This window comes from Pteropus vampyrus, unplaced genomic scaffold (genome assembly GCF_000151845.1).
Source record: "Pteropus vampyrus isolate Shadow unplaced genomic scaffold, Pvam_2.0 Scaffold481, whole genome shotgun sequence".
In the NCBI taxonomy this organism is placed as follows: domain Eukaryota; kingdom Metazoa; phylum Chordata; class Mammalia; order Chiroptera; family Pteropodidae; genus Pteropus; species Pteropus vampyrus.
In genome coordinates this window covers 26,327-46,067 of record NW_011889262.1, presented here as the reverse complement: position 1 = coordinate 46,067, position 19,741 = coordinate 26,327, and the positions used below count along the sequence as shown (strand labels likewise).

The 19,741-nt window shown below is 33.5% G+C and overlaps 1 protein-coding gene across 1 annotated transcript in view; it reads left to right on the top strand.

Annotated features, from left to right (window-relative positions):
• The window catches only part of LOC105307144 (ankyrin repeat domain-containing protein 26-like), a 105,352-nt gene that overhangs the window by 76,095 nt on the left and 9,516 nt on the right, over positions 1-19,741 (top strand). The window contains 5 exon segments of the mRNA XM_023524595.1: positions 6,369-6,582; positions 11,180-11,363; positions 11,898-12,035; positions 13,518-14,474; positions 18,892-19,182. Of these exon segments, the coding sequence (XP_023380363.1) occupies positions 6,369-6,582; positions 11,180-11,363; positions 11,898-12,035; positions 13,518-14,474; positions 18,892-19,182 (1,784 nt within the window).

Below are 19,741 nucleotides of genomic sequence, written 5' to 3'. Positions count from 1 at the left end.
GCACTTTTCTCAGTGTGAATGGCCATGCTTAGTGTGTTCATTGACTCTGCTTCTCTCCTATGCCTTCACTCAAGGTCAGGTTTCAATGATGTCTACCCTAGAATACTGAAATAACCTGAGAACAGTTTCCCCTGACATTCTGCCTTCTAGAACCTTGGTCTACATTGCAAGCAGCATTATTAAATATTTTTAAAATTTCAGATCTCAAATCGTTACCCCATTGCTTAAAACCCAGCTATTACTTCCCTTTGCTATAAGCAAAGTTAAAGGTCACAACTCTTTATTTTCATTTTGTATCATTTCATAACCTTCTTTCTGGTTGTGTCTTAGCCATTGTCTGATATGCTTTTTCTTGTTATAGAGCTTTTTTGTTATCAACAGCTTTGGTTAGGTAAACTACATGTATATGAAGTGTATATTTCAATAGCTTTGACGTTTGTATACACATATGAATCCATCACCACAATCCAAATAGTTAACCTTTCCATCACCCCAAATGTCTCCTCATACCTCTTTATATTCCTTATTAAGAGACTGACTAATGGTTTTCTAAAATAATTATACTACTTTCCATTCCCACCAGCAGTACATGAGTTCCAATTCCTTCATATCTTCACGAAATTTCGTATTGTCAGTTTTTAAAATCTTAGCCATTCTGATGGATGTGTATACAATTACAGTTTTTGTATGCATTTTCCTAATAATGATGATAATTTTGAGCGTTTCATGTGTGTATTTGTCATCTGTCTTCTCTATACTGTCTCTCTAAACTTTTGCCATCTTAAAAATTAGGTTAGAGCATTCTTTATATATTCTGGATACAATTCCTTTATCACCTATATTTTTTGCAAGGACTTCCTCCCAGTCTGTGGCTTGTCTTTTCATTCTCTTAACAGCATCTTTCATAGAGTGGAAGTTTTATTTTTCTTTTGATGAATTCCAATTTACCCTTTTGTTTTATTATGAATTTTGTTTTTGGTGTTCATATTGAAGAAATCTTTGCCTAGCACAAGGTTGCAAAATTTTGCTCCTATGTTTTTTGTAGACTTTTATGGTTTTAGGTTTTTCATTTATATTTATGATCCATTTTGTGTTCTCTTTTACATGTGATGCAAGATATGGATCCAAGTTCATTCTTTTGGGTATGAATATCTAATATTTCCAGCACCAATTGATGAAAGGCTCTATTTTCTCCCACTTCATGCCACTGCGCCTTTGTCAAAATCAGTTAACCATATATGTGCGTGTTAATTTCTGTCTTATCGATGTATTTGGCCATCTTTACATCAACTGCATGGTGTTTTAATGACTTTAGGTTTATATAGTTCTTGCAATTAGGTAGTGTTAGTCCTTCAATATTCTTTTTCATAGTTATTTTGCTCTTCTAGATTCTTTGTATTTCCACATGAATTTTAAATCAGGTTATCAATTTCTAAAAAAGAAAATCTGCTGGTGTTTTTGCAATTAGATTTGAATTATGAGATCTGATGACTCTCCAGATTAATTTGGGGGAGAATTGACTTCTTAACAATATTGAATTTTCAACTGCCGAACAAAGTATATGCCTCCATTTATATAGGCATATACATAATTTTTAATTTTCTTTAATTTTTAATTTTCTCAGTAAAATTTTGTATTTTTTAGTGTATAGGTCTTTCCACCTTTTGTGATATTACTCTTATTTTTTTACTTTTTCAGTGAAGTTGTAGACAATATATCTCAAATTTTAATTTCTGATTGTTCTCTGCTAATAAAGAAATACAGTTGATTTTTTTTATATTGATGCTCTATTCTTCAACTTACTGAAATCAGTTATTAGTTCCAGCTGCTTTTTTGTAGATTTTGTCAAAATTTCTACCTAACCAAAGGTTGTCAATCTTTCTTTCTAAAATGACTGTTTTACTAAAGATTTGTAAGCATTTAAGACTTGTGGCCATTTTATTCTCTGTCACAACTAATCAGCTCTGCCATTGTACCATTAGAGTAGCCAAAGACAATACATAAGTTAATGTACATAACTGTATTTTTGTCCAACTGTGTTTACTAAAACAAACAACCTGACCCACTGGTTAGAGTGTGCTGATTCCTATTGTGTGATCATGTTTTCTGCTAACAAAGACAGCTTTCTTCGTCCTTTCCCAGATGGATGTCTTTTGTTTCTTTATCTTGCCTAATTGCACTGAGTAGAATCTCTAGTATGGTGCTGTAAAAAAGGAGGAAAAGCATTTATTCCCTTCTTGTTCCTGATCCTTTGGAGAGAGAATTGTCTTTCACTACACATAGGTTGTTAGCTATAGAGTTACATAGATCATCTTATCAAACTGAAGAAGTTCCCTTGTATTCCTAGTTTGCTGAAAGTTTTATCAGAAATAGATGTTGAATTTTGTCAAGTGTCTTTGTTTCACTCTACTAAATATGGTTTTTCTTTTTCAGTTTTTTTAACATAAAGAGTAACATTAACTGCTTTTTTACTTTGAATAAATGACAGCTTAATTGTGTTATAATTCATATATCATACAATTCATCAATTTAAGGAGTGCAATTGAGTAATTGAGTATTTAGTGTTTTCACAGAGTTGTACAACCATCACCACAATTAATGTTAGGACATTTTCATCACCCTCAAAAGAAACTCCAAACTCACTTGCAATTACTTTTTAAGACAAATTTAGGACTTTACTGCTAAAAAGAAATACATTTTTTCCTCACCAGGGGAGAAGGCAGGATTCAGTCTTACATTTCTACTTTGAGAGAGTTCACATTAAACAAAAGAAAAAGCTTCATTGCTTATAGTTTTTGAATATGTGTTTAGCAAAATTTGACTTTGCCAGTGGGTGCCACAAACATATCCATCTAGTTGTACGCTTAGCGAAATAATCAGTAAAATTTATAGACTCTTACAATGAAATGTGAGTGATATTACAAATAGATGAGGCAGCTGACGATGTACTCCTCCCTCTCCACTGGAAAAATTTCCCTCTCCATGATTATAGAATTTGTTTCTATCTTTTAATTAAAAATTATTTCAAGCTGTTGTGGAAAGATTTTTTTATTCATTAAATTTCTTAGTAACTGTTTAGTTACATAACACAAAGTTCAAGTGTACAACTTTATAATACGACCTCTGTATATTCTATTGGGTGTGCACCACTTGACATCTAGTCTCTTCGTCAGCATGTATTTGACCCTCTTTAATTGATTTTTAAGTGTTAAAACAACCCTGCATTCCTGGGATAAACCCAATTTGGTCATGACAATTTGTTCTTTTAATGGATTCTTGGATTTGATTTGCTAATGTTTTATTTAAAATTTTTACCTCCAGGCTCATGAGGTATTTTTCTTTCTTATAATATCTCCATCTGTTTTTGATTTCAGGGTAACATTATCCTTATAGAATGTGTAGAGTTACATTTCTCAAAGTCTTCTTTTTTTTTTTTTTTTTTTTTTTGGAGTTTGCATGGAACTGGTATCATTTCCTGCTAAAATGTTTGGTAGAATTCACCAGTGCAGCCTTTGGGCCTGAAATTTTATTTATGGAGCAATATTTAAGTAAGACTTCTGTTTCTTTTACAGCTCTAGGGCTGTTTATCTTATCTGTTCTTTCTTGATAGAGCTTTGATAATTTCTGTCTTTCAAAAAATTTACACACTTCATCTGAGTTGTCAAATTTATTTACATCCAGTTTATAAAATTGCTCCATTATTCTTTTAATATTTGTAGAACCTGTAGTAATGTCACTCTACTCATTTCTGATATGGGTAATTTGTGTTTTTTTCCTCTTTTTCTTTATCAGCCAAGATAGAGATTTGTTACTTTTATTGATCTCCTGAAAGCATTTGGTTTCATTGATTTTTGACTATTTTTTTTTGCCTTATCGATTTCAACATTAATGTTTATTATTTTTTTCTTCTGTTTCCTTTGGGTTTAATCTGCTCTTCTTTTTAAAAATAGTTTCATAGATCAAAGCCAAGGTCATTGATTTGAGACTTCTTGTCTAATATAGTTATTCAATGTTATAAATTTCCATGTAAGTAGTACTGTAGCAGCATTCCACAAAATGTAATATGTTTTCATTTCCGTTCAGTTCAAAATCCTTTCTAATTTCTCTTTTCATTATTTCTTTGATCTAAGGGTTACTTAGATGTGTGTTATTTAGTTTCCAAATATTTGAGTATTTTCCAGAGATATTTTTGTTCATGAGTTCCAGTTTGTATGACTAAAACCTTTTGACATACCCCTTATATTAAGATTGATTTTATAACACAGAATATACTCTTTCAGTAAATGTTCCATGAGTACTTGATAAGAATGGTGGTGTTCAAGTCTACTATCTTCTTGATGATTTTCTGCTACTTGTTGTATCACTAATTAAATGAATTGTATTAAAATATCAGGCTGCAATTGTGAATTTGTCTATTTCTCTTTGCAATTCTATCAATTTTTGTGTCATATATTTTGAAGCTGTGATTAGGTGCATAATCATTTAGGATTGTTAATGCCACTTATTAATTTATCATTATGAAATAATTTCATTAATTGCTGGTAATATTTTTTGCTCTGAAATATACTTTGGTATTAATAATGCCACTTTAGCTCAGCCTTCTTCTGTCAAGCATTAGTGTAGTATATCTTATATCTAACCTTAAAAATATTGTCTTTATATTTAAAGTGCATTTTTTTCTGGTGGCATATAATTGGGTCTTGCTTTTTGACTCAGTCAGACAATTTGTCTTTTAAGTAAGGTTTTTAGACTATTTTCATTTAATGTGATTATTAATCTATAGTAGGCTTGAATCTGTCATCATGTAGTTTGATTTCTCTTTGTCCTGTCTGATCCTTGTTCCCATTTTCTTCTTTTGCTGTGTTCTTTTAGATTAATCGACTAATTTTTTATGATTTAGTTCTATTTCATTTTCGTTTTTGTTTTTGTTTTTTTTTTTTGGCTTATTAGCTATAACTGTTTTTGCTATTTTATCAGTTACTTAAGGTTGGTTTATGCTGAATGACTTTATCACAGTCTATCTTCAAGTAACATTATACCACATCATATATACTACAAGAAAATCACAGTAGTTTACTTCTATTTCTGGATCTCTGGCATTGTATTTGTCGTAAAGTCTAAACAACCTTGGCCAATTTTTCTTCAAACATTTTTCTGTCCCTCACCCCTGCTGTTGTAACTATTTGAAATTTTCTCACAATTCACAGATGTCAAACTTCCTAATCTTTTATTTTGTGATGTCTAATATGCATTTATTCTCACCAGGTGTATTTTTAATCTCTGATGTTATATTTTCATCTGTATAAGAGCTATTTGGTTTTTAATAAATAGCTTTTATGCCTCTACTTAACTTTTTGAGCTTTGTTTTGGGATATAGTTAAATTACTTGAAATGATCTTGCTCTTATAATTCGTTAGGTGAATCCAGAGCAGTGCTTGGCTGAGGGCTAACTCCTCCCCACTACTGAGGCAAGGCACTTCTCGCTACTCTGTTCATTGTCTTCTTTATTATAAGTCTATTCATCCTGGCTACTGGGAATAGACACTATTCCTGGTACTCTGTAAGCACCAAGGACTATTTCTCATGCTCTATTCAGATTTTTTTTTCCTTCCTGGTCTCCGGTAATTTCCCTATGTGTATGCACTGTTCCTTACTCAGTTGAATACTCTCTGCAGATCTCCAGAGTTCTTCATCTGTTTCACCCTCTCCTCTCCAGTGTTCTAAACTGTGATCTCTACTTGCCTTGGTTTCACCTGCCACTCAGGTTCATCACCTAACTCAGGGAGTCTAGTGGAATCTACCTCAGTTCCTTCCCCTGGTGTTGTGGCTTGGCATTTCCTTTAAATCAGTGAGCTGGGACATTCCTTAGGGTAACTCCATTTGTTTCCAGAATCGTTGTCCTCATTGCCTAAAGTCATTGTCTTGAAAAAAATTTTAATAATTTTGTCTGTTTTGTTTTTGCTTTTTTCATGTATGAAGGTATGCTTTCTTGCTAGAAGCAGATTGCAATGGAACATTGGCATATGCTGTAGACTGAGTCGAATGCCCTTCTTCCTCCATTGTCTAATTGTTTTCTGCTCATTCCATGTTTCTCGGTGTAGTCAACTCTTCCTCAGGGAAGTCTTGCCTGGGCCCAACCCAAATTAAGTTCTGTTATGTGATTGTACAATTCTGTTTTTTTATTGTATCTCTCTGAATTTATCTGTCATTCTCCTCTACTAGACTTAAAGCTAAACAAGAACCAGGAGTCATATCTGTTTTATCTGCAGAGCTTAGTCTGATGTCTTCCACATTGTATGTGCATAGTGCTTTATACACAAAAAGGATTCATATATTTTATTTCTATTCTTGTTTTCTCACTGATGTAGATTCTCCTAGTTTATTGAATATCCAGGATGCAGTTATGTCATATGAAAGACTGAAAGAGTTTAGAAACAATCACTGTGAACTCCATTCAGAAAAAATTAAAAAAATGAACACTCAGATAACTGAACTACAAAGGGATCTATCAGAAATGAAAGAAATGAAATCACAGTTAGAGCATCAAAAACTGCAATGGGAACAAGAACTCTGCAATTTGAGGTATTGAACATCTTGGTTTCAAAGAAACATTTGAATATTTACTATTTAAAAATATTTTTAATTTTTGAATTATAGGTGACATACATTATTTTTTAATCTGTTGAAGTGACATTGGTTAATAAAATTATATAGATTTCAAGTGTAAATTTAATAATACATCATCTGTATTGGCCTATTAGCTATAACTGTTTTTGCTATTTTATCAGTTATATTGTGTGTTCACCACATCATGTCAAATCTCCTTCAGTCACCATATATTTCACCCTCTTCACTTTATGTACCTCTACCTTATGTTCCTTTTTCTTTGGTAACCAGTAAACTGTTGTCTGTGTCCATGATTTTTGTTCATTTATCTGTCTGTTTGTTTGTTACTTTCAGTTGTAGATTCCATATATATGTGAAATCATATGGTTCTCGACTTTTACTGACTTAATTTGCTTAGCATAATTATCTTAAGCTTTATCTATGTTGTCACAAATGGCAATATTTCATGTTTTATAAAGCTGACTGAATAATATATCATTGTATATATGTACTAGGTCTTCTTTATTCTGTCAGCCATTGGTGAACACCGAGGTTGCCTCCATGTCTTGGCTATTGTAAATAATGCTACAATGTATATATGGATGCACAAGCCCCTTCTAAGCAGTGTTTTTGGGTTTCTCTGAATAGCCAGAAATGGGATTATTGGGTCGTTCTTCACAACATGTTTTTGTTTAGCCTTTGTTTTAAAGTCTATTTAGTTTGATATGAGTTATTGCTACGCCAGATTCTTTTTTAATCTTCATTTTCATGAAACATCTTTTCCCACCCCTTTACTTTGAGTCTGTGTGTTTTTTTCAGTCTGAAGTGATTCTCTTGTAGACAGTACATATAAGGGTTTTGTTATCCATTCATCCATCCCATATCTTTTGATTGGAGCATTTTATTCATTTACATTTAAAGCAATTATTTATAGTTATGAAGTTATTGCAATTTTAGTGTTCACATTTTTGCTCTCTTTTCTTCTCTTTTTTCTTAAAAAAAAGGTCTCTCTGACATTTCTTGTATACCTGTTTAGAGATGATGAACTCTTTCAGCTTTCTCTTGTCTGGAAAGGTCGTTATCTGTCCTTCAATTCTAAATGAGAGCTTTACTTGGTAGAGTAATCTTGGCTATAGGTCCTTGCTTCTCATCACTTTGAATATTTCATGGAATCCCTTCTGGCCTGCAAAGTTTCTGTGGAGACATCAGATGACAGTCTAATGAGAACTTCTGTGTAGATAACGAACTGCTTTTCTCTTGCTGATTTTAAGATTCTCTTTGTCTTCAATCTTTGGCATTTTAATTATGATGTGTCCTGGTGTAGGCTTCTTTGGATTCATCTTATTTGAGACTCTGTACTTCTCAGGCTTGTACGTCTACTTTCTTCATCAGATTAGGTAAGTTTCTTTAGATAAGTTTTCAATTCCTTGCTCTCACTCTTCTTATTTTGATACCCCTGTTGTGTGAATATTGGTACACTTGATGTCCTAGTGGCCACTTCAACTATTATCATTTTTTTCTATTCATTTTTCTATTTCTGTTCTGACTGGATGTTTCCTGCTCCTTTGTCTTTCAAATCTCTGATTCGATCCTCTGCTTCATCTCATCTACTGTTGGTTCTTCCTAAAGTATTCTTTATTTCAGTTACTGTATTCTTCATTTCTGACTAGTTCCTCTTTGTGTTTTCCATCCCCATTTTTATATTTTCTATCTCTTTTTATAGTTCTCAGTGAGTTTATCTACTCTTCTCCTAAGATCATTGAGCATTCTTACAATCAATGTTTCAGACCTTGCATCTGGTACATGGCTTTTCTCCTTTTTGTAGAGTTCTTTTTCTGGAGTTTGTTCTATTCATTCATTAGGGAGATATTTCTTTGTCTCTCCTTTTGTCTGCCTCCCTTTTTTTGTTTCTATGTATTAGGTAGAGCTGCTGTGTTTCTCAATTATAGTAGAGTGATCTAATATAGTAGGTTTCCTATAGGGACCAGTAACATAGTCTCCGTGGTGACCTGAGCCCAGTACTCCGGGTGTGTCCTTTGTATGGGCTGAGTGCACCCTCCTGCTGTTGTTAAGCCTTGGTTGTAAATGAGAAGGATTGATCTTCAATCTGATAGGTTGTGAGAACTGGCTGCTACTACAGTGGAGGTGCTGTTATGCAGGGGCTGACCCTTCAGAAAAGGATTTCATTTTAGCAGGGTTCAGGTGGTTGCCAAGTCTTCTCACTGTGTGTGTCTTTTTGCATGGTGCCCTGGTGTGGCCTGAAGCTGGCCACCGGGCAGATTTGTTCTGGGGCCCTTTGTGCAGGAATCTGTTTCAAGCTAAAATCAGCCACTGCTTGTGCCCTGCTTGGGACCAGTTGCTATGAGCTACAAAATCATCTGCAGATGGTTGTCACTCATTCTTGGGTCAGAGGTGCCTGGGATAGGCTAAGCATCGTTGAGAGGCCAGTTAACACAAGTGCAGGGCTTGGGGCTGCTTAACAAGAGGTACAGGGTATGCTGAGGGCAAATGTTACTTGTTTGGGTTTGAGAACCTTTGAGAGATTTTTGGAAAATCTAGAAGCAACTTGGGTGGGCCCAGAATTTAGGTGGGGTACGGTCTCAGGGAATCACCAGAGCAGTGCAAACAGTGTTTGTCAGGTCAATGGAGATTCAGATATGGTGACCACTGTGTCTCCAGGCTGGGAGAGGGGAAGACTCAACAAAGAAACAATGGCTTCTGCCAACACTTCTGTCTGTGGAAATCTTCCCCTCCAGTCTTCGCCCTAAATCTGGATCATTCAGTTCCTCCCCAAATGTCCAGACATATTTCAAGGTGCTACCTCAGTGCTAGAGCTCAAAGTAAGTGATTCTGTCAGCAAGTAAGTCCATACTTGGATGTTTAAGAGGAACACCTGGGACTCTAGCAACCCTCCATCTCACTCAGGCACAATCTTCATCGATTTTCACAGCCAGAATTAGTGGGGACTTCTCTTCCTGGAACTGGAACCTCGAGCTGGGGAGCCCAGTGCGGGCTGGGACACCTCACTCTTCAGCGGAGACCTCCTCAGCCAAGATATCCCTCTTGAATTTGAACTGCCACACATGGTTGTTGGACCAGTCTGCCATTTCTGACTCTCCTACTAGTCTTGACGTGGCATCTTTTATATATCCTTAGTTGTAGGAGTTTTGTTCAACTAGACTTCAAGCGATTCTCAATGATGTTTGTTCTGTAGTTTAGTTGTAATTTTGATGTAATCATGAGAGGAGGTAGGTACAACATTGACCTACTCTCCCACTTTGACTGGAAGTTGAAGATTAACTTTTATACTACAGATATACAAGAGAAGTTTTTTAATTGCTAATATGCTTTCTGGGCTTTTATAGGGAAGAAAACTTTATGATAGTGTAGTATAAAATTCGTGAAAATAATATATCAAGTTTTTAACAGTGTACACTTCTAATAATAAGTTCATGTATCTTCTTTCAAATCATCGTATAAATACTTCATTCTTTAACAAATTGAATTTGGGTTGTTATTTTTCTATAGTATAATTAATGCTGCAAGGACTATCTCTTATATAAATCTGTTTCAACATTCCTGATTATGTACTTTGAATAAATTCTTTAATAGAGTATTTTTTGGTTGAAGTATAAGTACTTTTTTAAAAAGATCTTTAATCCTTATTTCCAAACATTCTCAAGAAAGTTGAAGTTCACTTACATTCCTACCAACAGAGTCTGAAATGGCTATTTTTCTCAAGACAGGAAAAATTCCTTAAAGAAACTTGTGCAGTTCTAGTCTTAGTATGTGATTGGAATGAAAGTGAAATGGAAATTAATGACTGATTAGTTTATTCAGTATTGATAAAATTAATTCAAAGGTCTATGTTAAAAGCACATATTACACTTTCCTGTTGACTTAATTAATATGAATTCTGTCTTTTTCCAAAAGGGATTTTAAAGTCATTTATAAAATAGACAATAATCAACAAGATAAGTTGAAAGTGTTACAAAAGAAGAAACATGAAAAATGTAGAGTGACAGTTATTTGACTCCTTAGCCTAGTCTTGGATTATAGTAGTCAGCAGATGTGTTGTGTAAAAGTCATCTGCAGATGTTGTCTTACACTATAAATATTTTTTAGGGGTAACTGTTATATTTTGTAAAATGGAAGTTTTATTTCCAGTGAATTTGTAAACTTGTTTATAAATATGACTTCTCTTTTTTAATGAGTAACTGAATTAATTATCTGTCCTAATATAGAAGTAATTACGACTGTGGAAACAGAGATAATTTTCCACATTACCTTTACTGAATAATTTCAAAACTCCTTTTCTACAATATTTACCAGAGTTACTACTGACTAAAAATAAGTAACAGTTTTCAATGCTACCTTTCAGATTATATATATGTATATAATCTTTGGAAGAGATTGAATTCAGAAATAAAAACATGATCTCCATATAGGAAAAAACTCTGAAAACTTAGAAATTTTATTAGGGTAATGATCCAACATATGTAGAACCAGATCATGGTATAAACTTTTTATTTTCTAACCAAATGAATTTTAAGATAAGTTTATTTAACTACAGATTTGCCTTACAACAAGAAAAGGAAAAAACAAAAAATACTGAGATGTTCTATAAAAGAATTAGGGAACAGTTAAGAACAAAAGAAGAGCAATATTGTAAAGAAGTTGAAATAAAACAACAACTTGAAATCTCTCTTAGAACACTAGACTTAGAATTGAAGACTGTAAGAAACAATTTCAATCAGGTAAATTCATCTTTGCTAAAAAATTTATATTTTATCAATATTTTTAATTTCTTTTGATTTAAGGTTTATTGTTTAAGTTTAAAACAAACCAAAATGTTGTCTCATTCAAAATGTGAATGATGACATTTGCAACAAAAATGATTAATTTGTTCTAATTCTTGGCATCCAATAGGGCTCTGTATATATTCTCTAAATAACAAAATGGAAGATAAATTTAGCTTAATCATTAACATACATGTTAATTTGGGCTTTTTTTAAATGATGACATACAGATTAACTTGCCTTGAGACTGTGATGGAACTAGTCGAATCTTCCATAAAGAGGCTTTATTTCATAATACTATAGCTGCCTGTATTTTTGCTGTATGACAAATATAGCTGTCATTTAAATTCAAATTTGAGTTTTTCATGGAGGATAAAGATCCTTGTGCTTAAAATGACTTCATTCTTTAAATATTTTTTAATGTTCTGATTTTGAGCTTTTGACTTTTTTCTAACTTTATGAAACTAAGAACCTAATGACATGTATCTCTAGGTTGTAGAAGTGCAAAATACCACTCAGAGGCAACTTTCTCGAGAACAGAACGCCAGAATATCACAAGATGCAATCCTGACCAATCACCTTTGCAAACTAAAGGAGATAGAAATAGCTCTTAAGAAAATGAACTCTGAGGTATTTTGTTTAGTCATTTTCAAATGCATGTGTGTATGTATTTGTGTGTTTATATATTTAAAACCCAACACTGTACATATGGGAAATATAGTGGATTTTAAATGCATACATATGTATGTATATATGTGCGTCTATATATGTGTGTGTATCATATATACACATACAACATATATGTGTACATATTTTTTTAAGGGGTGATATTTTTGGTCTATTGATTAAATAATATAGTCTTAATTCAAATCCATTTATTTCTAGCAGTCAAGTGTTGACATTCCCAATGGCTTCATCTAAAGCAGAGGTTTTTACTATTTTCCATAGGAATCGATGAGCTTTCAGAATCTCAAAACTATTTGTACTAACAATAGATGTCCTAGATTTGGGCAATGATTTTATTCCCTGGCTATATTAATAAGGAGGCAAGCTTTCACTTCTACTGATAATAAGGAAAAAAAGTATAGCCAGTTCAGAGACCATATTTTAGATATCATTCTCCTACTTTTGAGAAAATAACAATTTGCTCAATATTCCTATTTCAGTCTAAGAAGTAATATTCCTATTTCAATCCAAGAAGCTTATGAAAACAATATGACATAATATATTCTTAGTGATAATATATTGATAACTTTTATTTGTAGTAAAAAATAAGTCAGTGTATTTTCCCCTATTTCACATTTATTACCACTTTAAATATTATAAAGAGGAAATTAAATTTATTGTAACTGCAGATAATTTCATGATTTTCTAAGAGGAGCTCTATGAATTTTACCTTATTTACCATGAGCTTTTTTTTGAAATATACGCTTCTTCATATTTATATATTTACACTAGAGAAGTATCTGTGGTTTGGTGCAAGAGCACTAATTGTAGAGTCAAAAGACATGGGAAAAATCTTGAACTGTCTTATCTTTTTAACCTCTCCATTCCAGATTATGCTAACTGAGTTCTTTGATGTATATAGAAGTGCTTAGTGCAATGCCAAGATTTATCAGTTGTTAATAGATGTGATTTTTATAATTGACTAAAAGCATTAGAAAAGTAGAATGTGTATGGAATAGTCCTAGGGGAAAAAAAAATTAAGAAATAAGATCTGCAGAGTTAATATGTTTACTGTAGGGTAGCTGTATATCGAGACTATAAACTCCATTTTTAAGTGTAGTCAGATTTATTAACCTTTTATTTTAGGCCTTCTAGGTTTTTTGTCTTTCCAATTATGAGACATAAAAATTCTCCTATGATTTCCTTTTTACATTCACAGATTCAGTGTCTTATGTTAAATTTTTAAACTTTGGGGATTTTATGCTTATATTAAGTTAGAGGTTTTAAACCAACTTAGTTTCCCCCCCTCCCCCCCGCCAATGATATATCTGTATACTAAAGCCTTTTTATGATATAAATATATAGGTTCTTCTTTAATTTCAGGGAATACCATGATATATCATTTCATTGAGTGCTGGCTACAAGTTGTCTTTTTGTTTTCCTTAGGTTTCTGATACTCATGAAAAAGAAAAAGATATGTCACATAAAAAGCACATGTTGCTGGATGAAATTGCCATGCTAAGACTGGAAATAGACACAGTAAAAAATCAGAAGCAGGAGGTGGAAAAAAAGTGTTTGGGGGACATTGCAATTGTACAAAAAAAGAACGACCATCTTCAAAAGACCATAAAACTGTATGAGAAAACACTAACAAAAACAATATTTCAATTTAATAGTCTGCTTAATGTTCAGAAAGCTGAGAATACTACACTAAACTCTCAACTTGAGGATGAGAAACAAAACAAAGAAAGACTGGAAACGGAAGTTGAATCCTACCGTTCTAAACTGGCTAGTGCTATACATGATTATGAGCAAAGTCAGATGTCAAAAAGTGACCTAGAACTTACTTTTCAGAGAGCAAGACATGAATGGTTTCATTTTCGGGACAAAATGAATTTTGATATGTCTCACCTGAAAGATAAAAACGAGATTCTTACTCAACAACTTTCTAAAGCTGAAAGTAAATTGAATATGCTAGAAACTGAGCTCCATCACACAAGAGATGCTCTCAGAGAAAGGACTGTAGTTTTAGAACATGTACAAACAGACTTAAGCCAAACACAGTGTCAGAAGAAGGAAATTGAACAAGATAAAGTGAATAAATGCACTGGAAAGCAGGAATCCTTAGAGGAGAAATTATATCAGCTACACAGCAAAAATGCAATACTTCGACAGCAACTGGATGATGCTCACAGCAAAGCCGACAATAAAGAAAAGATAATAATTAATTTCCAAGAACAGTTTCAGGATACGATAAAAAGACTTCAGGCCAAAAGTGAAAAACAAAGTCATATGCTAGAAGAAAAAAATCAGGAGTTAATCAATGAATTGCGTCATTTGAAAGAAAGAATGTATCAGCATGAAAATGATGAAGAAAGAGAGGTAATTATCCAGAAAGATAAATATTTTTCAAAATTTCTGAAAGAAAATTCCAAGTAATATTTTATTATGTCTAAATGGTGAATCTAGTTGAATTTTCAGCATATACAGACTGTAAATGTATTTCTAAGCAGGACAGGATTCCCCTGTCATTCATACTCTCTTCTGTGAGAGATGCTACCAATAATTTAAGGTCAGAAGAGTGCATTGTGAATCCTAAAGTTGGAACATTGAGATAGATGCACCTACCAACTAGTTCTTTTCAGTCACAGTAGCTAGGTCCATGCAATTTCATTTTACAGATATACCTATAAGAGGAAATGAAAGATTGTGTTGATGGCCGTGTTGATGGCCCTACTTGTTGCTGAAGAAACTCTGAAAATTATTGTTTTTCTAAACTTCCTATAAATTAGACATTTGTGTTAGCATACTTTTCACACAGTATGGACAATATGTTGCTAAGGAGTCTTTCTTGACTGCGAGTGCCAGGAGTTGTCATCTTAAATGTCATCTTCATTTCATAAAGAAATCTACTAAGATATCAAAAATTTTAAATTAGTAAGAATGCCCAAAACTGCTTAAGCTTATATAAAAAACAATGAGGGATTTTCTGTAGAGCCCTATAGAAATGAGTTATGATTACGACACAGATTTATTAACCACTATAAAGTCTACCCTATGGATCAAAAAATTTTAATTAGGGACAGATTTTACCAGTTCAATCAATAGCCCTAAAAGGTCTAGATGTTCTCATCTGTGGCTCTGCAGGCCAGATCCGACCTGGGTTAAGATATTTGACCCATGCAATGTTGAGGTGAGGAATCTGGATTAGGAAGAGGAGAGATCTCTAGCTGACTCAAGCCTTCAAACAATGTAGTTGAATATACATCTGAAAGGAACTTGAGAAGAAGACTTCAATAGGTCAGGTCAGGTCTCTATGTAATAATAGAAAATAATTCAATAAAAAGTAATGATAGTAATTGATAATCTGACTCTTATGAAAAGCTTTTGCATTCTAAGAGAAAAACAGGGCAAAGTATGCTGGTCAACTTCCTGAGGGGGAAGGTGGCCCCATGATCAGAAAATAACAGTACACTCAAAGCAATACCAATAAAATTCAAAATAAAATGTATAAGATTAGCTAATCCACACCAAGTGATGATTTAAGAGTGTATGGTTGAGGATATTGTTTATGAGGAATTACAAGGAAGAAAGAAAGTACAGAAGACTTCAATGACAGGGTCATGTTATTTAGGGAATCTGATTTGAAGCATTGAGATGTAAAGAACTCTGAGAGAATGTGAAGGAGAAATAGAGAGGGTCCAAGACTGAACATCAAGGTGGCTGTTGTTTAGAAATGACTTGGAATTAGAGGAGCAGAGGCTGAGCGTGTGGTCATTGCTGTCAATTGCTGCTGAGAAGTTAAACAAGATAAGGATGAAGAAGAAGTCGACCTCAAAGAATTTGTAGTGCAATTATAGGATTGAAAATCAGACTCATGTAAAAGAGAGTAAGTGATGTAAATATGAATATGTAGATGAGACCATTTAAGAATGTTAGAGTCCAATGGAAGGGGAGAAACAGGATGATAGAAAAGCTACAAGAATCAAGAAAAAGTTATGTATTTATATAATATAGTGAAGACAAAACTTTATTTAAAGAGAAAACTATTAAATAAAAAAGGAAATTGAAACATAAATGAATACTTACAGAGAATGGCAGTTTTTATCTCATCTGAAAGTCATATTATCATCATAATGGGATAGGAACAGATTTGCATTATTAAACCGACTACTTACAGTTTTTCAACTATTAAAGTTCAAATCATATGTCTCCTTGTCAATCTTTCTCATCTCCTAAGTAGAGCAACCATTTAAAATATGATACCTACCTTGTTGTAATTGAAGGGAACCCAAGAAAAAAAAATTATGTTTTTGTCCTAGTTATCTGCTTCTCATTAGCATTGTTTATCATTATTAAATTGATCTTAACATCTATTAGATTCTTCTTTAAAGGGGACTACAGGCATACAGAGAGATTGCAGATGTGGTTCCAGACCCAAGCAATAAAGTGCAATCACAAGAACTTTTTGTTGCCCAGTGCATATAAAAGTTATGTTTACACTATAAAGTAGTCTACTGAGTGTGCAATAGCATCATGTCTTAAAAAACAATGTACATACTTTAATTAAAAAACACATTACTGCTCAAAAATGCCAACCATCACTCTAACCTGTTGGAAAAATGGCTCCAATAGACTTGCCAGATGCAGGGTTGCCACACACATTCAATAGGTAGAGTAATGCAATATCTGTGATGCACAATAAGAAAAGTGCAATAAAACAATGTATGTCAATAATTTCTGCTGTATGAGTTATGTTTCTTAGTATCTCTTTTTTAATCCTAAAAAGGTTTACCTGTTTTTTTCCTAACTGCCCAAAGGTTAGTGCCTTAAATAAACAACATTTACTTTGTTCACAAATCGTCACTTAGGTAAAGTGCGACCAGGACAGCTTGTCTCTGTTCCCATCATCTTCAGTTGGGGCGGCTATCCGGCTGATGCCTGGAATCATTTGAGGGTTTGCTCACCAACATGTCTGGTGGTTGATGCTGACCATTGGTTGGAACTTTGGGGAAGACAGTTGGAAGGCCTACTCTCGAACACCTGGGCTCTCATTGTGGCCCGAAGTTCCTCACTACACGGCGGCTGGGTGCCAAGGTTAAGCAGCCTGAGATACAGGGCCAGGCAGAAGCTATGTTGCTTTTTCTAAACTGGCTTAGGAATTCACACAGCATCATTTTCACCACATTCTGTTCTTTAGGAGCAAGTCACTAAAGTTGACTCATATTCTACCTATGTATGGAATGAATATTTCAAAAATGTAAGGACACATTTAACAACCAACTTAATCTAACCACTGGCCATCATTGTTTCTATGCCTCTCATGTGAAAAAATACACCAATCCCTACCTAATTCCCCTACAAGTCTCAATTATTATGATGTCAGGCTCAGGCCCAAGTCCAAGATTTTACCATCTTAATCGGGTACAAACAGAGATGAAATGCCTGGGGTGTGGCCGCTGAAGTAAAGCTCCTTGAGGACAATTCATTTCAATATGAAGACTTGAGAACCAAAGAAACAAGTTATCTGCCACCCACCACACGATATTCTGCTAAATGGCTAAAGACTCACATTCAGAAATGGAAAATGGGAGGCATAATTGTCCATAGCAATTCTGAAATAAAGTCTGAGGTGCGCCTATAGTACTTTGATGAGGACTTAGTCTTAGCCTCAGGTTAACCTCTAGGCTAGAATCCTCTAAAGGTTGGTCATGCACATGTTTGGCACCTAAAGCTGGCTCTTGTCTGGGACGTTAGCTGAGGCCATCTCAGTTGGAACATCTATAGGAGGACTGACTGTGTGCCCTGGGTTTCTTCATTCTTCACAACATGGTAGCTGGGTTCTCAGGGTGAGCTTCTCTAGAGATAGAAAGTCAGATGGAAGTTGTATCACATTTTCTAACCCAGATATAGAAGTCACACAGCAGATCTGCCATATTCTATTCACTAGAAACCAGTTACTTATTAAGGCTATCATGCATTTAATAGAAGGAAATTTTATAAGTTATCAAAGGATTTGCAGACTTGTTTTAAAAATACCACATCCACTCACATTTTTTTACAAAATAAGCATTGTATCTAAAGGCAAGTAGTTCTTTTCAACTCAGTATCACTGAATTTATAGCAGGATTGTTGTTGTTGTCATCACTTTTCTTTAGTATGTTCACTTATTTTGTGGAATGTAATAAAGGATTACAAGATAACGCTATTGAATTCAGGCATTTTTTTGTGTTCAGCAATATGTGGGAGTCATCCCACTAAATTTTTACTCTGGGAAATATGATTCTTTCATAATACTGGAAATCATTTCTGCATGGAATCAAATTTCAAATTAGCACAAAACATTTGTAGTTCAGTAAATGGCTTGTAGCAGAGAATCTATATTTATAAGATTCATTAGAGTCTTATTTTAAAAATCTTAGCGTGAGAGGCTTTTATTGACTGAGGCCTAAATTACTCCATATGATAACTCTAAACTTCTTTTAAAATTATGGACAGTTGGATGGAGGAAGAGATGAGAGACTTTCTACTAAAATGTGATTCAAAGTCATTTTATGGAGGAAAGATGTGATAAGCTCAGACAAGAAATTATGGAAAATCAAGTATGGATGTTTTATGACAAAGACAGTGACAGGAAAGGATGTGTTTTTGTGACTCCTGGTGGTCTTAACGTTGTTTCTGATTCTGCGTAATTCAAGGTTCCACATTCTAAGACTCCAGCACAGTACAAATCACATTTTATTGCAACTGAATTTATTTCATAACTTAATACTTGTTTTGAGTTATCTCATAACCAAATTCTATTATCTTATTCATGCAGACTGGTGATCTTCCAGCAAAACTGGAAACTGCATCTTCAAAATGTTTACGTCTAGATGAAGAAAATCAGTTTCTCCAACAGCGGTTATTATCCATGAAAGAAATACAAAAGAAATGTGAAAAACTAGAGAATGAAAACAAGAAGTTGAAACAAGAATTAGTAAACCTCAAGAGTCACATAAAAAAGAATATGGTAAAATACAGTGAAGTTGAACAGTATAAACAGGAGATTGAAGAAAGAGCAAGACAAGAAATACTCGAAAAATTAAAAGAAGTCAATCTCTTTTTACAGGTTAATTTTTGCCCTTTAATGTGTTTTAATTCATTTCACTGCACATTACATTTTGGGTACACACACTGTATGTGTTTCCTGTACTTCCCTTAATAGCAATTTGTTTTGCAGATTTTTGGAAGAACGATGGCATTTGTTTCGCCCTTTAAATATTTCATTTTCTTCATTTCACCAAAAAAAAATTGATCTCTGAGCATGTTTCTTCCTGAGGAATCATTTTATTTTTCAGACCTGTTGATATAAAACAAGAGTATTAGAAATAAAAGAACATTTGTGATTTAAAAATTGTACCATTCTCTTTGTTTATTAAATATTATTGTTCAATTTTTAACATTTAAAATTGATGCTATGCTGTTCTTTGAATTATCAGGGAGCTGGATACTAAAAGGAGAATATTTGACTTTATTTTCATAATTCAGATTTAATTCAGTTGACATTGTTGATACATATTTTAAACTTAGGCTCTTTACCATTTCTTGTTTCTCTGAATCAACTCAAAACCAAAGGAAATGAATATACTATAATTATTCAGGTTATAATTATTACAAAAATATGTCCT